General features: G+C 48.1%; 1 protein-coding gene across 3 annotated transcripts in view; it reads right to left on the reverse strand.

Annotated features, from left to right (window-relative positions):
- The window catches only part of TRIP4 (thyroid hormone receptor interactor 4), an 83,524-nt gene that overhangs the window by 48,567 nt on the left and 10,859 nt on the right, over positions 1 to 24,098 (reverse strand). For 2 of the 3 annotated variants that reach the window (XM_060260198.1, XM_060260200.1), the window contains exons 4-9: positions 18,366 to 18,593; positions 14,090 to 14,168; positions 12,612 to 12,741; positions 9,710 to 9,925; positions 3,048 to 3,171; positions 525 to 712 (exon numbers count right to left, since the gene is read on the reverse strand). In XM_060260198.1, coding sequence (XP_060116181.1) covers positions 525 to 712; positions 3,048 to 3,171; positions 9,710 to 9,925; positions 12,612 to 12,741; positions 14,090 to 14,168; positions 18,366 to 18,593 — 965 coding nt within the window. The remainder of the gene's footprint in view (positions 1 to 524; positions 713 to 3,047; positions 3,172 to 9,709; positions 9,926 to 12,611; positions 12,742 to 14,089; positions 14,169 to 18,365; positions 18,594 to 24,098) is intronic. The other variant, XM_060260199.1, reaches the window with a different exon arrangement.

The following is a 24,098-nucleotide window of genomic DNA, read 5'->3' on the forward strand; positions in this document are numbered from 1 at the left end:
CAGTTTGGTGTAGTGGTTAAGTGTGTGGACTCTTATCTGGGAGAACCGGGGATTCCCCACTCCTCCACTTGCAGCTGCTGGCATGGCCTTGGGTCAGCCACAGCTATTGCAGGAGTTGTCCTTGAAAGGGCAACCGCTGTAAGAGCCCTCTCAGCCCCACCCACCTCACAGGGTGCCTGTTGTGGGGGAGGAAGGTAAAGGAGATTGTGAGCCGCTCTGAGACTCTGATTCAGAGAGAAGGGTGGGGTATAAATCTGCAGTCTTCTACTTTTTCTTCTTGGTGGTCTCCCATCTGAATTCTAGCCCAGACTGACCCTGCTTAGCTTCCAAGGTCTGATGAGACTGAGTTAGCCTGGGCCATCCAAGTTAGGGCTACACAGAACGAGGTGGGAAGAATTCACTCAGCCGGGCGCTAGGCAATCAAAGGCTCCTCTGAGCAGAGAAGGGAGGAAGGGGTCCCTTCAGCACACGCTCAGGACTCCAAGCAAGAAGGCGGCAAGTGATGTTTCTAGATCCCTGCTTACCTTTTGATCCCTTTGACCAGCAACGAGGCCCAAGGCTGATGCATGCTGAGGCACCAGCCATTGTCTGAGATCTCCTGTATCTCTCGGTCCTGAATCCGTAAGAGGCTCCTTCCTGAGTCGGCTTCGCTCTTGGCTTCCGCAGAAGGGCCAGTTTTCCTGTGGGTGAGTAGGCCGGTCTGGTCCACCCACTTCAGCATAGTGAAACAAAACAAAAAGTTAAAAATCCAAAACACAACACACACACACACACACACACACACAAACAGAAGGCTTAATCCTTCTCTCTTCAGCTAGAGTTGCCCTGATGGTTTCTGTGATTCCTTGGTTTATAGGTGCTGGGTGACACCACAGTACAGCCACAGTACAGGCACCGTACAGAGAGTGGAAAAGTTCATGGCGGATGCTCTTGGGGCAGCCAATTAGCTTCCGCAAGAAGAGAAACAGACCTTGGGGCTGCCCTCACCAAAAGGGAGGCCAATTCTGAAGCGTCTCTGATCTCAATCATACAGTTCACTCTTAGACGATCCCCTCAGGAGAAGCAAACGTGAGCCACATCTAAGGCAGAGGTGCAGAAGGAAAACAACCCCTTAGGACCCAATATTCCCACTGAAAGAGGGCATTGTGAGCGATGCTGAATGAGATGCACCAGGGAGAAGGAAGCTCACCCACCCACCTATACCACCGCCTGCTACTTTTGCGCAAGATTCCTTCTGATGCTTAATAGTACAAGGAACCTTGGCATTAATTGATATTGAAAGGTGGGGAGATTTGGCTTACAGAGCTATGCGAGATTCCCAGACTGTTAAGAAACTAAACAGAAACCAATTTAGAAGAGAGTCTTTCATGTGTGCTTAAAAATAGGAAAGCAGAAACAAACAAAAAAATGCAACCCTGTTCTATCGGGCTGCTTCAAGGTGGAAACCACCTGCCCACTATACATTAAACATCTCTGGTGACTTTTACCGTACTTACAGGATTGGGGGATTTGAATTCTATTCCTTTTAACTAGCGTTTGTTGATCTTTTTTGGTTAACATTTGCATCTCAAGTCTCACTTTTTCACCTGAGACTGCAACAGCCTTTCGCTATTTTCAATGAACTGCTAGGGCAAACCATGTCCCACTAGGCAAGAGTCCAGCTCACTTTCCTGAAACATGAGGCCAGGTGCCACGTTGGAGAACACCACTCTGAAGAGCCACAAGTGGCTTCCAAGCCACTGAACAAGCATCACTGATTTAGAGTGACGCTACCAAGACAGACCACGGGTCCGTTGAGACCAGCTCTCCAGTTCTGACATTCACCTGCCTGGGGTCCCCTTGTAAATACTAGCCACAATATATTAATGCATAAAATATGCTTCTGAATGGTATCACAGGGACACATGGAACCACCTTTTACCAAATCTGACCTTCAGTCAATCAAGGTCAGTATTGTCTACTCAGACTGGTGGTGGCTCTCCAGGGTCTCAGGCAGAAGTCTTTCCTATTAAAGAGCCAGTTTGGTGTAGTGGTTAAGTGTGCGGACTCTTATCTGGGAGAACCAGGTTTGATTCCCCACTCCTCCACTTGCACCTGCTGGAATGGCCTTGGGTCAGCCATAGCTCTGGCAGAGGTTGTCCTTGAAAGGGCAGCTGCTGTGAGAGGGTGTCTGTTGTGGGGGAGGAAGGGAAAGGAGATTGTGAGCCGCTCTGAGACTCTTCGGAGTGGAGGGCGGGATATAAATCCAATATCTTCATCTACCTCACAAGGTGTCTGTTGTGGGGGAGGAAGGTAAAGGAGATTGTGAGCCGCTCTGAGACACTTCGGAGTGGAGGGCGGGATATAAATCCAATATCTTCTTCTTAAATACTTCCTGATCCTTTCAACCGGAGATGCTGGGGATTGAACGTGGGACCTTCTGCATGCCAAGCAGATGCTCTGCAACTGAGCCATGGCCCTCCCCAATAAGGATCCTCCTAACTGGAAATGTCAGGAAGTTAAGCTTTGAACCTTCTACACCAGGGATGGCCAAACTGTGGCTCGGGAGCCCCAAGTGGCTCTTTCACACCTATTGTGTGGCTCTCAAAGCTCCCACCACCATCCCACTGGCTGGCTTGGAGAAGGCATTTGTCTGTTCAAATCACTTCTCCAAGCCAAGCCAGCTGGTGGCTTCGACAGTGCATTTAAAGTTGCTTTCTTTCCACCTCTCTCTTCCCCTCCCCCATCTATTTGCCTGCCTTCCTTCCTTCCTTGCAGTTCTCAAACATCTTGTGTTCACGCCTTGTGGCTCTCAGACGTCTGACGTTTATTCTATGTGGCTCTTACGTTAAGCAAGTTTGGGCACCCCTGTTCTACACGTTGATAACATTTATTAGGAGTGTTTCTTCCTTACAGAGCTGAAGGCAGCTTACGGCACCGATAAAACGCATTAAAAACATTAAAACCACAGTTTGAGATGGCTACTCAGGATGCTCCCTGCCACTAAACTGAAGTGTCTTCCAGTAAGGAAGGGTAAGATCTATAAAGAGGGAAGGAGGAATACTGACCACAGGGGCTGGCTGGAGAAGGTTTGGATTCACGAGGACCCCGGGTTCGTCACGTCTCCCTTCAACACTTCGTACCGTCTTTGTCAAGGTACCGCTGTGAAGGACTTCAATAGTTTCATCCAATCTACAGGGACAAACAACCTGTTTCACATTCCCTGCAAAGCATCCTGCTTTCACTTGCCTGCGGTCCTCTTCAATGCTCCCTCTAAGCTGTGCAATCTTGTGAGCAAACATTCTACTTTGTGAGCCACTGGCATTCAAGTTGTGAGCTCCTGCATATATTAGTTTGCTCTAGGGCTGCCTTCCTGAGATGAGACAAAAATGTGTAAGCCAGAGGCCAAAAAACTGCAAGCTAGCTCATACTAACTCACCTTAGAGGGAACACTGGTCCTCTTGTAAGTACTAGGTAGTCCTCTGTGCAAGCACCAGTCGTTTCCAACTCTGGGGTGACATCGCATCACAACGTTTTCATGGCAGACTTTTTACAGGGTGGCTTGCCCTTGCCTTCCCCAGTTATCTACACTTTCCCTCCAGCAAACTGGGTACTCATTTCACCGACCTCAGAAGGATGGTGAACAAACATGTGGACAAAGGAGACCCGATAGATGTTGTTTACCTTGACTTCCAGAAAGCTTTTGATAAAGTTCCTCATCAAAGGCTCCTTAGAAAGCTCAAGAGTCATGGAGTAAGAGGACAGGTCCTCTTGTGGATCAAAAACTGGCTGAGTAACAGGAAGCAGAGAGTGAGTATAAATGGGCAGTCTTCGCAGTGGAGGACAGTAAACAGTGGGGTGCCGCAGGGCTCGGTACTGGGTCCCATGCTCTTTAACTTGTTCATAAATGATTTGGAGTTGGGAGTGAGCAGTGAAGTGGCCAAGTTTGCGGATGACACTAAATTGTTCAGGGTGGTGAGAACCAGAGAGGATTGTGAGGAACTCCAAAGGGATCTGTTGAGGCTGGGTGAGTGGGCGTCAACGTGGCAGATGCAGTTAAATGTGGCCAAGTGCAAAGTAATGCACATTGGGGCCAAGAATCCCAGCTACAAATACAAGTTGATGGGGTGTGAACTGGAAGAGACTGACCAAGAGAGAGATCTTGGGGTCATGGTAGATAACTCACTGAAAATGCCAAGACAGTGTGCGTTTGCAATAAAAAAGGCCAACGCCATGCTGGGAATTATTAGGAAGGGAATTGAAAACAAATCAGCCAGTATCATAATGCCCCTGTATAAATCGATGGTGCGGTCTCATTTGGAATACTGTGTGCAGTTCTGGTCGCTGCACCTCAAAATGGATATTATAGCATTGGAGAAAGTCCAGAAAATGGCAACTAGAATGATTAAAGGGCTGGAACACTTTCCCTATGAAGAAAGGTTGAAACGCTTGGGGCTCTTTAGCTTGGAGAAACGTCGACTGCGGGGTGACATGATAGAGGTTTACAAGATAATGCATGGGATGTAGAAAGTAGAGAAAGAAGTACTTTTCTCCCTTTCTCACAATACAAGAACTCGTGGGCATTCAATGAAATTGCTGAGCAGACAGGTTAAAACGGATAAAAGGAAGTAGTTCTTCACCCAAAGGGTGATTAACATGTGGAATTCACTGCCACAGGAGGTAGTGGCAGCCACAAGCATAGCCACCTTCAAGAGGGGTTTAGATAAAAATATGAAGCAGAGGTCCATCAGTGTGTGTGTGTGTGTGTGTGTGTGTGTGTGTGTGTATAATTTTTTTTTGCCACTGTGACACAGAGTGTTGGACTGGATGGGCCATTGGTTTGATCTAACATGGCTTCTCTTATGTTCTTATGATGGAGGCTGAGTCAACCTTGAGTCAGCTATCTGAACGCACCTTCTGCCAGGATCAAACGCAGGTCGTGAGCAGAGAGTTTGACTGCTATGGTATATTGATGGATGAAATCTGCCGCTGAATGGTACCCAGGGAAGCGTCTTCACACTGATAACAGGGCCAGTAAAATGGATGATCCTTCTCAGGCAATCTGAAGACCTCCTGGCCATTAATGCAGTGCTAAGTATAGTGGCGCAGAGTGTTAAAGCTGCAGTACTGCAGTCCTAAGCTCTGCTCATGACCTCTGATCCCCAGTGGAAGCTAGGTTTTCAGGTAGCTGGCTCGAGGTTGACTCAGCCTTCCATCCTTCTGAGGTCGGTAAAATGAGTATCCAGCTTGCTGGGGGGAAAGCGTAGATGACTGGGGAAGGCAATGGCAAACCACCCCGTAAAAAAAGTCTGCCGTGAAAACGTTGTGAAAGCAACGTCACCCCAGAGTCAGAAACAATTGATGCTTGCACAGGGGAGGGAAGTATAGTGGAACCATGGAGGAAAACGAACTAGAATAAAGGAACCTCACCTCCCCATGAAAAAAAATATAACCATAATTTTAGAAATAATCTAGGAAATATACTAATACAAACAGAATGCAACTATTGCTGGCTGGGAGGACGGATCGACAGTAGCGTTCCACTGAGACGAGTCCATATGAATTCATTTAAGTATTTTTCTAGAGATATTGAACTGTTTTCTACTTACCTGCTGAGAACGGCTTCGGATTTAAAAGTACACAAGCAGCAAGTGCATGCGACTAAACGTCTGCAGTCAGTAGACTACATTTGGATAGCTTTATTTCATCTGAACCCCGGAAGAAGGATTCATTCCGAAATGGATACAAAGGACCAGTAATCCATTGGAGATAGATTACTTATTTCATAAGCCTATACGTATTGCCTATACAGACTAGCGGGTCGTAGTTGAAATTTAATAGGAAGCATTTAACTATAAATTGGCATAGATCCAAGTGGGCAGCCATGTTGGTCTGAAGCGGCAGAACAAAGTAGGAGTCAAGTATCACCTTTAAGAACAGCAAGGTTTTGTTGGCTGGTTGGTCATAAAGGTGCCACTTGACTCCTACTTTGTTCAATAAATTGGTATGTTTGTTACGATGGGTGGAAAATGATAGTTCACACTGGTATCTGTTATCCATGCGTATTAATTTATTTTCGATATTATTTCTAAAGCTGTGGTTATATTTTTTTTCACAAGGAGGAGAGGTTCCTTTATTCCAGGTTATTAATGCAGACCTGGACAACTGTTGTTTGGGCTGGCTTCTATAGTCAAAGATTTAGAAGCCAGGCTCGTATTTCAGGGTTCAGGATGACCTATAGGACCATATTTTCTAATTTCTTCAACCACAAAACAAAACAAAAAAAATAGCTGCCACATGAAATTTCTAGGCGCCACAGTGACTGGGATTTATAAAGGCAAGTAAGACCTACTGTTGCCTTGAGTGCTGCTCCCCCGCCAAAAAATCCCCATGTGTAAATCTTAGGGTCCAAAGTTAGCAGTCAAGAAAAAGAAACCAGGACAGAGGGCCTGATCATGCAGAATTTGGAAATTTTATGCAACCAAACATGTACCCAGACTGAATAGAACAGAGGTGGCCAAACTGTGGCTCAGGAGCCACATGTGGCTCTTCCGGACATATTGTGTGGGTCTCAAAGCCCCCACCTGCCCCATTGGCCAGCTTGGAGAAGGCATCTGTCTCTTTAAATCACTTCTCCAAGCCAAGCCAGCTGGCGGCTTGGAGAATGCATTTGAAGTTTCCTTCCTTCCTCCCTCCCTTCATTCCTTCCTTCCCTTGCAGCTCTCAAACATCTGATGTTCAAGTTTGGTGGCTCTCAAACATCTAATGTTTACTCTACATAGTTCTTATATTAAGCAAGTTTGGCCACTCTTGGACTAGAATATCCCGATAGGAAGAGCTAAATCAGAACAAATATGTGAAATAAGCAAATTTAACCTGTCGTCAGCTGTGGAAACGGCATGGTCTTGGGACAGCATGCTCTGATTGCCGTAAATTGGGACTGGAAAAGAGTTGTCTCCACTGCACAATGCTTTTGAGCTTTGCCAGGGTATCTTATTCATTGGTAGTGGAGACCAAACGGCAGGACCAGAAAGATCTTGGCCTGACCCAGGAAAATAATTCCTTGGTTTCTCATGCCCTTAAGAGGCAGAGAGAGAGCCAAGGAAAGCACCTATGGATCGGCCAACCGGTGCTTTTGAGACACAAGGTCCTTGTTGACAATCTATGGAATTATGCGCTCTGCTGAGAAGAACGGAACATGCTCCTACGCAATGCTTTCTGGAAGCGCCAGACTGCTTCGCTGGATCCCTGCGGCTCCACAATTCAAACACTGTTTGGCTTCACTTCTGACTCTTACTTTTGTCACTGGGAGCAAATGCAGCAAAACTACCTCCTGGGAGTCACATCTGTTCCCAACCTCGTTTGCCCAGCCTTTGCAGCTGGCTGCCATGGCACAGAAGGGAAGAGAAAGGAGCAGAGAACGGGCCATAAATACAAAGGGAAAACTGGATGTTCAGATGCCCAATTTCTGTGCATACTAAAAGGGGGGAGAAGAGGGACAGAGGTGACAGGGAGAAGCCACTGGCTGTGAAGCAGAGCAACCTCCAAAAAGACTGGACTGGATTTGGAGGACAAAAATTCAAAGGTGTGGTCCCCCCAAACCAGGTTGTAGCTAGAGTTGGGTGAACTCCTCCCTGCCCTCTTTTCTTTTCACTTCCTTCCCTTCCAAATGCCTTCTGGGAACAGTAGTTCCCAGAGTGCTTGAAATTAAATTTCTGGGAACTGCAGCTCCCACAATGCATTGGGGGAGAGGGTTAAGAGCTGGAGGTGGAGAAATAAAGAAAGGCAAGATCTCTCAACTGCTGCCGACCTCACCCTGTTCCCTCTAAGGTGAATTAGCATGAGCTAGCTCACAGATTTTTAGCCTCCAGCTCACACATTTTTGTCTTAGCTCAGGAAGGATGACCCCAGAGCACAATCATTGATGCAGTGGCTCACAGCTTTAATGCCAGTAGCTCACAAAATAGAATTTTTGCTCACAAGACTCTGCAGCTTAAAGGGAACATTGGACCTCACTTCGACCAAGCAGATAAACTGGGTTGGAGAGAAAGAGGGAAAATTTAGCTCAGATTTACCATCTGAGCCGGAGGGAAATTCAGCAGCGGGGAAGGTCATCTTGTACTTTGAAGTCAATGAAGTACAAATTTTGTCAGCATCTCTCAAATCAATCAGATCTTGAGAAGAAAGACCGGAGTCTAAAATTAGTTAATTGTGCTACTGAATGCATGCGCTTCCACAAAGAGGGAGAGAGAGAGAGACAAAGATGTCCTGTTCATTTGAACATTTTCCCTCATAATTTCTACTCTGCAAAGCACTCCTGAACCCTCCTTCTCCCAATCAGTTCAGCCATATGGGACCCCCATTCCCGAAAGATGGTATCTGCTTGTAGCCAATGCAACAAGAAGAAAAGTTATTTTCAGCTGTTCTCGGCCCTAAGATTGTCTGAAAGCGGCTTACAATTGTCTTCCCCTCTTCTCCCCATAACAGGCAGCTTGTAAAGCAGATAGGGCTGAGAGATTTCTGAGAGAACTGTGATTGGCCCAAGGTCACCCAGCTGGCTTCCTGTGATGGAGGAGCGGGGAATCAAACCCAGTTCTCCGGATTGGAGGCCGCCACTCTTAACCACTACTCTACACAGGCTCTTGCAACAGGGACCGCCTTCTGTCCCTTCTCTTGTCAGGGTTTGATCTGTTCCCACCGACGCCCACGTCTTCTCCACTGCCACCCCTGTCCTTTGAAACACCCCTTCCAGCACACACATCCTTGCTAATCTTTCAACTAGATTCTAAAACAGAATTATGTAAGAGGATGCCTGGGGAAGCCTGAGTATTGGCTGGGGTGAAAATTGTCATGTAGTAATACAATAATAATAATTATTATTATCATATGACATTGTGTGTAGAATAGCCAGGAGATCCTAAAGTTGTCTGGCAGTCTAAAGTTCTAGCTCTCTTAGTGTTATGCACCGCTAGGTGGCAAGTTGGACTTGTTTTTTTGGGGGGGAGCTGAGAAAGCTCTGAAAAGGCAGTGACTGACCCAGGGTCACCACAGCTGACTTCATGTGGAAGAGTGAGGAATCAAACCAAACTCTCCAGATTAAAATCCATTCCTCTTTACCCACTACACCACGCTGGCTTTCAGTCATCTAGTTAAAGTGATGTAGCCAAGGCACAGATTAAGGCTTGGCTGGTTAAACATTATTGTCACTATATTCTGTTTTTTCAATGCTGTTTGAAACATGCACCAGTTTTCTGCATGGCTGGGATGTTGAACTAGGAGCTGGAGGGTCAAGGTTCAGACCCCTCCCACCCACCCCCCCCATGAAATTCTGTCAGGGAACCCCAAGCCAGTCCCACAAACTCAGCTTAACCTGCCTTATAGAAATGCTGCAGCAATCAAATGGAAAAGAGCGAAATACTGGAAGCCACCGAGTGTCTCCATTGTGGACAGAAGTGGGGAATAAAAGAAGGAAACAAAAAATAAATGTTGTTTGAACACGATTGCCCTCGTCAGGGGTGGAATTCTAGCAGAAGCTCCTTTGCATTTTAGGCCACAACCCCTGAATTAGCCAATCCTCCAAGAGCTTACAAAAAAGAGCCTTGTAAGCTCTTGGAGTATCAGCTACATCAGAGGGGTGTGGCCTAATATGCAAAGGAGCTCCTGCTAGAATTCCACCCCTGGCCCTAGTTAAGATAAGCCTTGCAGCTATCCCCCAGAGATCCATCCTCACTTGTTGTGATATTCCGCCAAGCTGTCCTGCTCCTCCAAGACCTGCCGGCCGGCAAAGTCAAGGGTGACCTTCCGGGAGAGCCGAGAGGCATGTCGCAGCTCCCGCAGCTCCTTCTCCCTCTTCTCCAGGGCCTCTCGCTCCTGCTTGGACAGCCACTGGTTGGAGTCCGTCGCAAAGTAGTCCGACTCGTCATCGATCACTTGGGTGCGGCGAACGCTGCCGAACGAAAGGGGGAAAAAAACCAGGAGGAGGGCGTCAGGCGGCCTGTCCAGGAATGTGGATTTAGTAATAGGCCACGAGAACTTCACACCACATTTTATTTATTTAAACCCTTTGATTTAATTAGAACATCCCAACCCATTTAATTTAAAATATTCCTATATTTCCATCCAATTTCCTGTATCCCCCAGGTGGCAAACAATCAAAACGATGTTAAGAAGAAGAAGAATTGCAGATTTATACCCCGCCCTTCTCTGAATCAAAGACTCAGAGCAGCTTACAATCTCCTTTATCTTCTCCCCCCACAACAGACACCCTGTGAGGTGGGTGGGGCTGAGAGCAGCTGCCCTTTCAAGGACAACCTCTGCCAGAGCTATGGCTGACCCAAGGCCATTCCAGCAGGTGCAAGCGGAGGAGTGGGGAATCAAACCTGGTTCTCCCGGATAAGAGTCCGCACACTTAACCGCTACATCAAACTGGCTCACAGATAAATACAGATAAATACATGCAAAATATTTTAAGCAATTAAATAAAATATAAACAGAGTGACACATCTGCACTCCAAGGCAGTGTTCGGAATGGCAGCCCTCAGCTGGCCTGGCTTTTCCAGGGGCAGGGCTGCGAGGAGCCACACCCACTAAGCTTTCTTCCTGCTATGTAGCAGAATGACATTTTTCATGAATGGGCACTGGAGCACTACCTCAGACCTGGCCTTCTGTGAACATCGGAACTACAAGAGAACACAAGACGCACCGTGTTGGATCAGGCCAACGGCCCATCCAGCCCAACACTCTGTGTCGCACAGTGGCCAAAGAAACCAGGTGCCATCAGGAAGCCTACCAGCAGAGCCAAAACTCCAGAAATCCTCCCCTTGTGGCCCCTCAAGCCCCAAGAAGACAGAGCACCACTGCCCCAGACAGAGTGTTGCATCTGTATCCAGCGGCTAAGAGCCACGCATGGACCTCTGCTCCAGATGTTTATCCAGTCCCCTCTCGAAGCTGCTTTTGTCTGCAGCCACCCCCACTTCCTGCAGCAGTGAATTCCATGTGTTCGTTACTTTTTGGGTGAAGAAGGACTTCATCTTATCTGTTTTAAGCCTACTGCTCACTGAAGCCATGAGGGGCACTTGGCAGTTACTTCATCTGTTCCTGTGGCCACCCATCCGAATCCGGCTGCAACCTCCGCCTGGGAGGTGAGGGAGGATACGTGTTCCCCCTCCCCAAGGCAAGGGCTCATGCATCAGAGGCAGAGCACATGCCCTGAATGCAGAAGGCCCCAGGTCCAGTTCCCAGGATCTCCCGATGAGGCATCCTAGAAAAGACCTATAGGACAGGGGTTGCGCCAGCGTTTTTGAGTCTGTGAGCACATTTGGAATTTCAACACAGGGCGACGGATGCATCTCCAAAACGACTGCGGCGGAAAGCACAGCCCATCACAAAATGTCGGTGCACAACACTTTTTTTTTTTAGCAGGAATGCAGTTCTGGCTGTCTTGGTGCCAGTAGGCGTGGCCTAACGTGCAAGTAAGTCCCTCCTGGGCTTCTTCTACAAAAACCCTGAAACAATGTTGATGTCAGAGTGGTGTGGCCTAACATGCAAATGGGCTCCTGCTGGGTTTTTTCCCTACAAAAAAGGCCCTGTACTGTGCACGACTCTGATAGCAGCTCTTCAGCCTTTCAGGCAGAAGCTCTGCAGTGGGGCCGGGGAGGGAAATCACTCACACGCACACACAGGAAGCCCAAGCGATACAGAGAAAAGGCCAACCGAAAAGAAAATACGCTGGGACTGGATAAGGGAAGTGAGAGAGAATAAAATCAAACAGTGCAACAGCAGCTGCTTTAACGACTTTTTTTTTTTTTAAAGCTCTGCAGACAGTCAGATCTTCCACGACCAATCAGAGCCCCGCACACTTTCGAGAAACACTTGGTGGGTGGCAGGAAAAGTCCCCCAGGTTTGAAAGCAGCCTGCTGAGTGGGAAACTGAAGCACGTCCGCTTTAAAAGGGAAGTGCATGACTAAGCTGCGGTGGCCAGGAGTGGGAAATGCACATCTGTCTTCCGGATGCTGGACCCCAGCTGCGTCAAACATGCAGCCCCCAGGCTGAAACCGGCCTGTCCAGGGCTCTTAGCCATCCTATGAGCTACTGGTCGTTGCCTTTAGTGCCAGTGCTAATGAGCAGGGCTTTTTTGGCAGCAGGAACTCCTTTGCATATTTGACCGCACCCCCCCTGATGTAGCCAATCCTCCGAGAGCTTACAGGGCTCTTAGTACAGGGCCTGCTATAAGTCCCAGGAGGACTGGCTACATTAGGGGGGGGGGGAAGTAGCCTGATATGCAAAGGAGCTCCTGCTACAAAAAAAGCCCTGCTAATGAGTAACAGTTGGTGAGAGGGTGGGCACCAGGGAGATACTGTAAGAAATTACTGTGAGAGTGTCAATGTTTTAAGCAGGTTTATATTTTGAGTAAAAAATAGTATTGTGAATTGTGTTTTCCATTTCCTTTATAAAGTTTATATCTCCTGTACCTTAAATTACATTTTTGGCGCACGCAGCACGGCCCTACAAAGTGACATTTATGTCAGATCCGGTCCTCACGACAAACGAGTTCGACGCCTCTGTTTTAACCAATGGGAAAAGCTCCTTGGCCTCCAGCAGCCTTTTGTTACTGAGACATCTGCACTCGGTACCTTGTTTTGTCATACTCCAGCAACTTGTCCTTGTGTTTCGTGGCCACCTCCAAACCAGCCTTGAGCCAGGTCTCTTGCCGGGGGAGCAAGTCCTTGCCGCTGACTTCTGCCTTCCCAGAATTCTCAGTGCCTGGAACACAGAGAGGCACGTCATGGTCTGCTTCGCCTGTACCCGTTTGGGATGCCATCTCCACTGGAATGGACCGCATGGCAGCATTTAATAACTTTGTTTTACCCCACCCTTCTTCCAAGGCAGGGGAGGCAGCACATGCAGGGGTGGTCAACGGTAGATCTCCGATGCTTTTTGCCTACAACTCTCATCAGCCCCAGTCATTGGCCATGCTGCCTGAGACTGATGGGAGTTGTAGGCAAAAAAAAACCATCTGGAGAGCTACCGTTGGCCACCCCTGGCATGTAGAGTTCTCCTTTCCTGCATCTCAATGTTCCCTCTAAGCTGCAGAGTCTTGTGAGCAAAAATTCTACTGTGTGAGCTACTGGCATGAAAGCTGTGAGCTACTGGCATTAAAGTTGTGAGCTACTGCATAAATCAATGTGCTCCGGGGTCATCCTTTCTGAGCGAAGACAAAAATGTGTGAGCTGGAGACTGAAAATCTGTGAGCTAGCTCACACTGACTCAGCTTAGAGGGAACATGGCTCACGACCAGCTCACAGAGTGAGAATGAGCTGATGCCGGACCGAGATCACCCGATGAGCTTCAGGGCAGAATGGGGAATTGAAGCCCAACAAGTCAGGCCGGTTGGGGCCCTGGCCTGGATAGCCCAGGCAAGCCTGATCTCGTCAGATCTCAGAAACTAAGCAAGTATTTGGATGGGAGATCTCGCTGGCAAGTATTCCGATGGGAGACCTCCAGGAAAAACCAGCAGTCAGGAGGACAGAGGCAGGCTTTATTCAGCCATCTCTCTGGATATCCTCCAGGCTCCCAGTAGGGGTCAGTCACCAGAGGTTGCTATGACTTCCACGTGCAGACACACACTCACCTGCACATAAAAATACAAAAAAAGTCATGCCAGTTGGGAGGATGCAGTGGAGAGGAGGGGAAGAAGACGACAACGACATTGGATTTGTACCCCGCCTTCCACTCTGAATCTCAGAGTGGCTCACAATCTCCTTTACCTTCCTCCCCTACAACAGACCCCAGTCAGGCAGGTGGGGCTGAGAAAGCTCTCACAAAAGCTGCCCTTTCAAGGACAGTTCTGTGAAAGCTATGGCTGACCCAAGGCCATTCCAGCAGGTGCAAGTGGAGGAGTGAGGAATCAAACCCAGTTCTCCCAGATAAGAGTCCACACAGTTAACCACTACACCAAACTGGAGAAAGGGGCTGTGGGCTAGAAAACTACATACTTTCAGCACTCTTCTTAGACATCTGGAAACCCGCACAAATCAGAAAGTGCAACTTCATTCGCAGCCTCGAAGAGAGAGTGTGCAAATCCACCCTCCCCTTAGGGGAAGGCACTAACCTCCAAGGAGTTTCTTCAGCAACTTCTGGCTCTTGTTGGAATCACGCTGCAGGATGTCCTGTTCTTCTTTGGTGCACACCTTAGAAAGAGAAGGAAGAACATGGGTCTCAGAAGTAGCTGCTGAACACGTAGATGATGGCTCCTGTCATGCACAAGAGTGTGGACCAGCCCCGTACTGTCCACCTACTGGTCCCACTAACCCCTCACTACCTAAGCTGAGTAGCCGAAGTTCTTGGGAGTATTACCTAGAGGTCTTCTCCACTGCTACCGCTGGAGATCCAGAGACAACCTGGGACTTCCTCTGTGCAGGGCCGGATCTAGGGGTGGCAGAGGGGGGTGTTTGCCCTGGGCACCGACAGGGGGGGTGTCAAATTGGGTATGCAGCCCATTGTATTCTATGGGATCATAAAATAGAATGGCTCATAAGGGGGTGTCATTTTTTGATTTTGCCCCCCCCCCTCAAAAATCATGTAGATCCAGTCCTGCCTCTGTGCAAGGCAAACGCCAATTTATTAAAATATTTATCTACTGCCTTTCCTCATGGGTTGAGTACTGTGCCACAGCTCCTACCAATAAATGCATCCTTAAAAGATATTTATCCTTAACTGCTTTTACAGTTTTCAAAAGTTTTTATTATTTTCAAAAGAGTTTGAGAAATAGGAAACAGAAAAGAAGGGAAGGGTAAAGACACCATACATTCTGGTATTATTTTGCAAATACTTTCCAGAGTCCAAAAGATATTTCTACCATATTTTCTTAAAAATATTCTCTCGTTATTATTTTAATCTAGACTATATATATATATATATATATATATATATATATATATATATATTCCATTTTAAAGTTGTTTAATATAAATCCTTACCTTAACTGCTTTTACCTACATGCAGGGTTTTTGGGGGGTTTTAGCAGGAATGCAGTTCCGGCGTGCTTAGTGTCAAGGGGTGTGGCCTAATATGCAAATGAATCAGTGCGGAGCTTTTTCTACAAAAAAGCCCTGTGTGAAACAATGGTGCCATCAGGGGGTGTGGCCTATTATGTAAATTAGTTCCTGCTGGGCCTTTTCTACATAAAAACCCTACCTACATGCATTATTAACAACAAACAGCAGTGTCAAGAATGGACACATTTCCAGGGCAAACAAGTAAGAGTTGTTCATTCATTAGGAAGAACGTCCTGACAGAGCGGTTCCTCGGTGGAACAGGCTTCCTCGGGAGGTGGTAGGTTCTCCTTCTTGGGAGGTTTTTAAGCAGAGGTTAGATGGCCATCTGACAGCAGTGCTGGTTCTGTGAATTTAGGGAGATCATGAGAAGGGAGGGCAGGGAGGGTTGCATCGGTGTTTCATTCTTGTGGCCCTTTCTTACACATCCAGGGTAACACTGTTTGCTACTTTGGGGTCAGTCAGCAATTTTTCTCCAGGCCACTTTGGCAAGGGTGCCTGGAGGTTATTTAATTTTTTTGTCATCTTCTGGGCATGAAGCTGATGTTACAGGGCGGTGGGGAGGTATTTGAGAATTTCCTGCACTGTGCAGGCGGCTGGACTATCTCGGGAGATAGTCTGGGAGCCAGTTTGGTGTAGTGGCTAAGTGTGCAGACTTTTATCTGGGAGAATCAGGCTTGATTCCCCACTCCTCCACTTGCACCTGCTGGAATGGCCTTGGGTAAGCTATCGCTCTGGCAGAGGTTGTCCTTGAAAGGGCAACTGCTGTGAGAGCTCTCTCAGCTCCACCCACCTCACAGGGTGTCTGTTGTGGGGGGAGAAGATATAAGAGATTGTAAGCCGCTCTGAGTCTCTGATTCAGAGAGAAGGGCGGGGTATAAATCTGCAGTTCTTCTTCTTCTTCCATGATTCAGAGTGCAATCCTAAACAGACTCATGCCCTTCTAAGCCTAAAATGTCAACGGATTTAGAAGGGTACAATTCTGCTTAGAAATACCCCTGTTAGAAGAGGACCCAGAGAGACCAGCCGAAAATCTGGTCTTTCTTGGTTCCTTTTCTTTTGCAAGGCCTCTCAAGGCAATTCCTCTTCACAAACGCTTCATAACTAGGGAAAGACCCCCGCATGTCAAGAGGACAAGTCGATGCCTCCGTTCCAGATGCACACAAAGTAGGGCTACATTAAGCACAGGCAACTCACCTGACGAAAAGCTGCTGGGTTTTGGCCGCTTCCTGAAGTTTACGGATAATTGTTTATGCATGCTGATGCTCAGTTAGTCTAGAGCAGTGGTGGCAAACCTATGACACAGGTGCCAGAGGCGGCACTCAGAGCCCTCTCTGTGGGCACGTGCGCTCCCTCGCCCCTCCCGCGGCCCCCTTGCCGTGGCCCTCCTCCTTTCCTCCCTTCCCAGAGCTGCGACACCTCAGCTCCCTGAGGTAGGTGGGGCTGAGAGAAGCTCTCCCAGAAGCTGCCCTTTCAAGGACAGCTCTGTGAGAGCTATGGCTGACCCAAGGCCATTCCAGCAGCTGGAAGTGGAGGAGTGGGGAATCAAACCCGGTTTTCCCAGATAAGAGTCCGCACACTTAACCTCTACACCAAACTGGCCCTTCTTTCTCACATCAGACTTTCTAGTTAATACAATTCAGACTATCCCTGAAGTTTCCAAGGGTAGCCCAGCTGGTCCATAGTAGAACAACTAGATTCGAGCCCAGAAGCACCTTAGAAACCAACAAGATTCGGGGGAGGGGGCACAAGCTTTCCAGCACTAGAACTCCCTTGATTAGATAAAAGGAGCTTTGACTCTTAAAAATCTTGTTCTCTGAGGTGCTGCTGGAGTCAGATTTAGCCATATAAATCAGTGGACTCCTTTCAACAACTTAATTTAATAACTAACATCATGTATCCCCTGCCTTCCTCCCCCAAAAGGACACTGAAGTGGTTTGACACTCTCCCCTTCTCTTTTATCCTCACAACGAACCTATGAGGCGGGTTAACTCAGAGTATATCACTGGTCCAAGGTTTCCCAGCAAGCTGCCAGGGCAGAGTGGGCATACGAATCAGGACCTCCCAGGTCTGATTTGGACACTCTAACCACCAGCTCCTACTAAACACACTATATTTTAATGGATTCTTTTTTCCTAATGGCAAACTAGAATGACGTTTATAATGAATGTTACATGTTCAAAAGTAAATTAGGTGGACAGGAACACCTCTGGGAAAGGCATGTTCTCAGTTTAACCCAGACTTGCAAGCAACAGAGCAATGAACAGCCTCCACTTATTGCCTTATGACACTCTCACCATCATTCTCCCATTCTGACATGCTACTATTTTGTTAGTTTCCTAAGCAAATGCTATCCAGACCAAATGCTCTTTCAGTTTATTAATTTCACTATGAGTTGGTTTTTTTTCTAAACTAAAACCTCAGTATTCAGGTTAAATTGCCATGTTGGCACTTTGCGATAAATAAGTGGGTTTTGGGTTGCAGTTTGGGCACTCGGTCTCTAAAAGGTTCGCCATCACTGGTCTAGAGGTACAGCCAATGGGCTACTCTGCACGTATTTCCCACCAGAAGCTATGTGTCAATATGCATATTAGCCAGTACTGGAATGCTCTAACTAGGCAATCAATATACTGGGGGTGAATTAGGGAGAAAGCACTGGGCTACAACTTTATGACTTTCAGTCTGAATCTCTAGTCTTCCTCACGAGTTGCTTTTTTATACCTCAAAGAGTAAATGTGTAGTTAGAGAAGTCAGATAAGATGTTTATCCTTTTCTTGTTTCGTAGAATTCCAAGTGACTCTTTCTTCACCAGATAGGCAAAGATTACTTTTAAAGCTAAATGCGTGTGTGATGGCTGCTTTGTACTTTTCCCGTTTGCTTAACTCTAAGAGCCCCGTGGCACAGAGTGTTAAAGCTGCAGGACTGCAGTCCTAAGCTCTGCTCATGACCTGAGTTCGATCCCCAGCAGAAGCTGGGTTCAGGCAGCCAGCTCGAGGTTGAGTCAGCCTTCCATCCTTCTGAGGTCGGTAAAATAAGTACCCAGCTTGCTGGGGGGAAAGTGTAGATGACTGGGGAAGGCAATGGCAAACCACCCCATGAAAGCAACATCACCCCAGAGTCGGAAATGACTGGTGCTTGCACAGGGGACCTTTCCTTTCCTAACTCTGCTACAAATCTCTAATAAAAGCATCTCTGGAAAGAGAGAGAATCGGAAAGAGGGTAAACCTGCCTCCTTTCCCCTGAGCGGTGGGAAACCGCTGAGCAAAGCTGACCCCCCTCAGAACCTGCTACAGCTAAGCAAGGAAAAGACACCAGTGGAAGGTGGGGACGTACCAGAGTGCCACAGAACAAGCAGGGCCCCGAGCCCTCCTGCTCGCAGACGATGCGCCCACACGTCAGGCAGTTGTTGATCAGCTTGTGCTTCTGGGCCAGGCACTCGCAGGGGTGGCGCCCGGGGAGCATGACTGCCAGTTTGTCTTGCCCTTCCTTGGTGTACAAGTTGACAAATTTGGCCTTCTTCTTGGAGGAAGTGCTGCTGCTGCTGCTGTTCAGTTCCTGGGCCTAATTTGATACAGAAAAATAAACCAACCAACATACAAAAACATTATGAGGAACTGCTGGAAGAGGACACAGCCAAGCCGATCCACAGAACTCCTCAATTCACCACTTGGGGAGTTTACATAATGATTATGGATGATCGTAACAGGGAAAAATAAAAAACACAACCGTCGCCATGTCAGATGTCGCTGTAATTGGTGTTCACACTAGTGTCTCAACAGAGAAGGGAACACGTTGCCCTACAGCGAAGGGGTGGCCAAACTTGCTTAATATAAGAGCCACACTGAATAAATGTGAGACGTCTGAGAGCTGCAAGACATGAACGTCAGATGTTTTGAGAGCTGCAAAGGAGAAAAGAAGCCCGGCAGACAGATAGATGGGGGAGGGGGAGGTGGAAAGAAAGCAACTTTAACTTTAAATGTATTCTCCAGCTGGCTTGGCTTGGAGAAGTGATTTAGGGAGAGAAATCCCTTTGCCAAGCCAGTTGACTGGGTGGTGGGGGCTTCAAGAGACAGACTATATGTGTGAAAGAGCTACATGCGGCTCCCGAGTCACAGTTTGGCCACCCCTGCTCCTGCTAGGAAGCGATCCTTGCATTCCAGTTATCTGGATTTCCACCTTCCCAACTGGCTTCACCCTCTATTGTGTGTCAGCCAGGTATCTTCTGGCACAAGTTCATCTGCCAGACTTCATGCTCGATCAAAGGGAGCCTCCGAGATGACACAGCACCCATCTTGGGTGGCAAAAAGACAAGCATCTGCCAGAACGAGGCACCCCTAGAACAACTCAGTGTGCTGCACTGCGGACTCCCAAGAAAGCAACGGTAATGTTTATCAATTACTCTTCTTCTAGGCTAAGCCCGCTGGGAACCTCTGTACGATTTCTCCAAGTTTCAGGAAGTCGCTGTGTGGCCTGCCTCACAGGGTTGTTGTGAGAGTAAAATGGAGGAGAGGAGAGCGGTGTAAGCTGCTTTGGGTTCCCCACTGGGGAGAAAAGCAGGGTAGAAATTAATTAAATAGATTTCTCAATCGTGGAACCCAAACTGTGCAGATCTAAATGGATGTCTAAGAACACTGAATGCCATCTTTATCTAAATGGAAATCAGCACCAAATTGTTTAAATTGCTTTTACTGTTTTAATTTAATATTTAATCGAATTGTTTTATTGTCACTTTATTGTGTATTGTGAGCTGCCCTGAGCCTGCTTCGGCAGGGAGGGCGGGCGGGATATAAATCGAATAAACTAAACTAAGCTAACCCCCAGAAACTAACAAAGTTTAGCTCTGCAGGAGTGGAGGCTGTGAATGGAGGTTAGGGATACACGGAAGAAGGAGAAGGTTGGTTTTTACACCTTTTCAAAAGGACAGAGGTTATATCTGCATTGCCTTTCCTCCCCCCTGCAGTAATCAGAAAAATGTGAATTGATTATCCAATGCTTTAAAAGGTAAAGGTAAAGATAGTCCCCTGTGCAAGCACCAGTCGTTTTCGACTCTGGGGTGACATTGTTTTCACAGCAGACTTTTTACAGGGTGGTTTGCAATTGCCTTCCCCAGTCAGCTACACTTTCCCCCCAGCAAGCAGAGTACTCATTTTACCAACCTCGGAAGGATGGAAGGCTGAGTCAACCTCGAGCTGGCTACCTGAACCCAGCTTCCGCCAGGATCGAACTCAGGTCGTGAGCAGAGAGCTCGGACTGCAGCTTTACCACTCTGTGCCACCGGGCTCCTACAGCGTTACAGCTTTGGAGCCCACACCAAGATCGACAAAAGCAATGTGGACTGTCTGGTGCGGTTACCATCGCTGACAGGACGAATCCTGGTGGCCTGGCTGTTTCTAAACTCAACATAACCTGCATAGGAATTTCTACACTTTTCAACTGCACTAGACTGCCTCCTTGTAGCTCTGAAAAGATCTTGTGAATTCTGGTGGCTGGCAAGGAAGCACAACCCATGGCCCAGCTCAGATGTACCCACCAATCACACTACGCTGCTTTAGCCAAATAACCCAATTAGGGCTTAAAAAGGAGACTGCAATGGTGGATAGTATCTGGTTTGCAAACTGTGGCTTGGGCGAAGAGATGGTGTCATGTCCCAGTCTTCACGTTTAGAAACTCTGCTGCAACCAGGACGACCGCCTGACCATGAAAAAGGGAGTCAAGAGAGTAAGCAGGAAATGCAGGAGCCAGGCCCGTAGCTAACCGGGGGCCCATGAGGCCTAGCCCCCTGGCAGTTTTTTCTGGGCTCCTCACCTTCCATCCCAGAGCTGCCTTTCTCCCTTCCCCTCCTACACGATTTAAGTTGTGCAGAAGGCGCATTCGGGAGCAGCTGCTGCCAGGGCTTTTTTTGTAGCAGGAACTCCTTTGCATATTAGGCCACACACCCCTGATGGAGCCAACCCTCCAAGAGCTTACAGGGCTCTTCGTACAGGGTCCAGGGATAGAATTCTAGCAGGGGCTCCTTTGCATATTAGGCCACACACCCCTGATGGAGCCAACCCTCCAAGAGCTTACAGGGCTCTTCGTACAGGGTCCAGGGATAGAATTCTAGCAGGGGCTCCTTTGCATATTAGGCCACACACCCCCGATGGAGCCAATCCTCCAAGAGCTTACAGGGCTCTTCGTACAGGGTCCAGGGATAGAATTCTAGCAGGGGCTCCTTTGCATATTAGGCCACACACCCCTGATGGAGCCAACCCTCCAAGAGCTTACAGGGCTCTTAGTACAGGGCCCAGAGATAGAATTCTAGCAGGGGCTGCTTTGCATATTGGCCACACACCCCTGATGGAGCCAACCCTCCAAGAGCTTACAGGGCTCTTAGTACACGGTCCAGGGATAGAATTCTAGCAGGGGCTCCTTTGCATATTAGGCCACACACCCCTGATGGAGCCAACCCTCCAAGAGCTTACAGGGCTCTTAGTACAGGGTCCAGGGATAGAATTCTAGCAGGGGCTCCTTTGCATATTAGGCCACACACCCGTGATGGAGCCGATCCTCCAAGAGCTTACAGGGCTCTTAGTATGGGGCTTACTGTAAGCGCCAAGAGGACTGGCTACATCAGGGGTGTGTGGTCTAATATGCAAAAGAGTTCCTGCTACAAAAAAAAACCCCTGGCTGCTGCCCATCTTGCACCATTTAAAAGACAAGCCAATCAGCTGATCAGCCGGCTCTAAATCATGCAGGAGTGGGCAGGAAGAGGGGCAGCCCCCCCCCCCGCAACCTCTTCAGCTTCCTGCTCTGACCCCCACAGCCCTATCCCCCATGGCCCCCTCTCATCATGGCCCTTAGCTACAGGATTTGCAGGAGCTCAGATGGCTTCCTAAAGCACTCCCTCCTCCGGCTTTCATCTCTGCCCCCAGCCATCCCCGCTGCTGCTTTCAAGTCCCAGAAAATGGCCCTCTGGAGATCTGATAAGCCAGCTGCCACCATGGCACAAAAGCTTCATCCATCACGTTAAAAGCATTTGTTACAAAATGCAGTTATGCTGCCAATGCAGAAGGGAGTGAATCAGAGCTTTCATCCGTCACACCATAAGGGATCAGAGGGCTGGGCTAGGGCCACAGAGGCCAGGGTTCCAAGTCATAACCACGAGCCAGTCTTTTTCTCCTAGCCTACCTGACTTTGCAGGGTTGCTGTGACGATAAAAGGGCGGGCTGTGGCTCAGTGGTAGAGCATCTGCTTGGCATGCAAAAGGTCCCAGGTTCAATCCCCGGCATCTCCAGTTAAAGCATCTAGCAGCAAGTGATGTGAAAGACCTCTGCCTGAGACCCTGGAGAGTTGCTGCCAGTGTTGCCGCCATTGGGATGGACCAAGGGTCTGATTTGCTACAAGGCGGCTTCGTGTCCAAAGCAAGGAAGAAGCTCAGTCAGCACACCAAGGGAAGAAGAGGAGGAAGAGGAGGAAGATATTGGATTTATATCCTGTCCTATACTCTGAGTCTGAGTGGTAACAATCTCCTTAACCTCCCCACCCCACAACAGACACCCTGTGAGGTGGGTGGGGCTGAGACAGCTCTTACAGCAGCTGCCCTTTCAAGGACAACCCCTACAAGAGCGATGGCTGACCCAAGGCCATTCCAGCAGCCGCAAGTGGAGAAATGGGGAATCAAACTCGATAAGATAAGATAAGAGTCCGTGCATTTAACCACTACACCAAACTGGCTCTCAGGATAAGAACATGGAATAGAGGAGACGGCTGGACTGAGCAGGCTGGCTCAGTACCACATCACATCTCACAACCTTTACTGGCATAACAGCACGAATCCAAATGGATCGCAACAGAATCTATGGACAAAAAGGAACATCTCCTCCTAGAAGCATACTAAAAGAATTTTGCTACAGATTCAACAATTTCGCATTCATGTGAGGCTAAAAGTAAGGAGGTCTTACGATCTTCAGATCGCCCCTCTAAAGGTTGCAGAAAAGGCTTTAAAAAAAACAACACGAAGATCATCATAAAATTTACAATGCAAGAGAACGTGATCATTATCTTCAAGGCTCAGCAGCAGAGGATTCCAGCCAGAGGTGGGCGAGACACATAAACGTCAACATGCTCTGGTTTGTGAGTCTGGGACACAAACTACAGGCTGGAACCCAAGCTATGCTTACTGCTGTGGATCCGCCAGGGCTCAGCGATAGCGAGGACTCCTAAGGAGAAGAGGGGCCTCGTGCAGCCAGCCTTGAGTCAACAGAAGTGGATCGGCAAGAGAATGAGATGTAGGCTTATCAGGATTCACAGCCAACAGTTGGTGCAGAGCCACCAACACACTCCAGCACTGATGCAGCAGGTGAAGCTCAATTGGCTGTTCCCAGTCCGCAAGTATCTCCCATGCCCTTAGAGCACCACAGACAGAAGCTGAGAACAGAGCTACAGGCAAGAAGGCAAAGCGCACACCTCATGGCCCAACGCCAGCTGCTTACTGAGTATGAAGCTGAGTAGTTGCAGGATAACTTTTGAGAAGCAGGCTGCAAGCATGACCCTTTGGTATAGGGCAGGGGTGGCCAACGGTAGCTCTCCAGATATTTTTTTTGCCTACAACTCCCATCAGCCCCAGCCAGCATAGCCAATTTATTTATTTATTTATTTATTTTGGGATTTATATCCCGCCCTTCCCACGAATGGCTCAGGGCGGCTTCCAACAATTAATCAAACTTAAAAGTAAACAATTTCAATATAAAACAGTTAAATAATTTAAGCGGTTAAAACATTAAAACAGAGTAATTCAATTTCCTATGAACAGATGGCTGGCCAGTTTCCTCAAGTTGTTATCCTAGCTAAATGTAGGCTAGGTATAGGCTAGCCGGAAGAGGGTCGTCTTACAGGCCCTGAGGAACTGCGCTAAGTCCCGCAGGGCCCTCACCTCTTCCGGCAGCTGATTCCACCATACGGGGGCCATAACGGAGAAAGCCCTTTCCCTGGTGGCTTTCAGACGGGCTTCTTTTGGCCCGGGGATAGTGAGGAGATTTTGTGTTCCTGACCTCGGTGCTCTCTGGGGAACATGTGGGGAGAGACGGT

This window comes from Heteronotia binoei, chromosome 19, assembly GCF_032191835.1.
Source record: "Heteronotia binoei isolate CCM8104 ecotype False Entrance Well chromosome 19, APGP_CSIRO_Hbin_v1, whole genome shotgun sequence".
NCBI classification, from domain to species: Eukaryota; Metazoa; Chordata; class Lepidosauria; order Squamata; family Gekkonidae; genus Heteronotia; species Heteronotia binoei.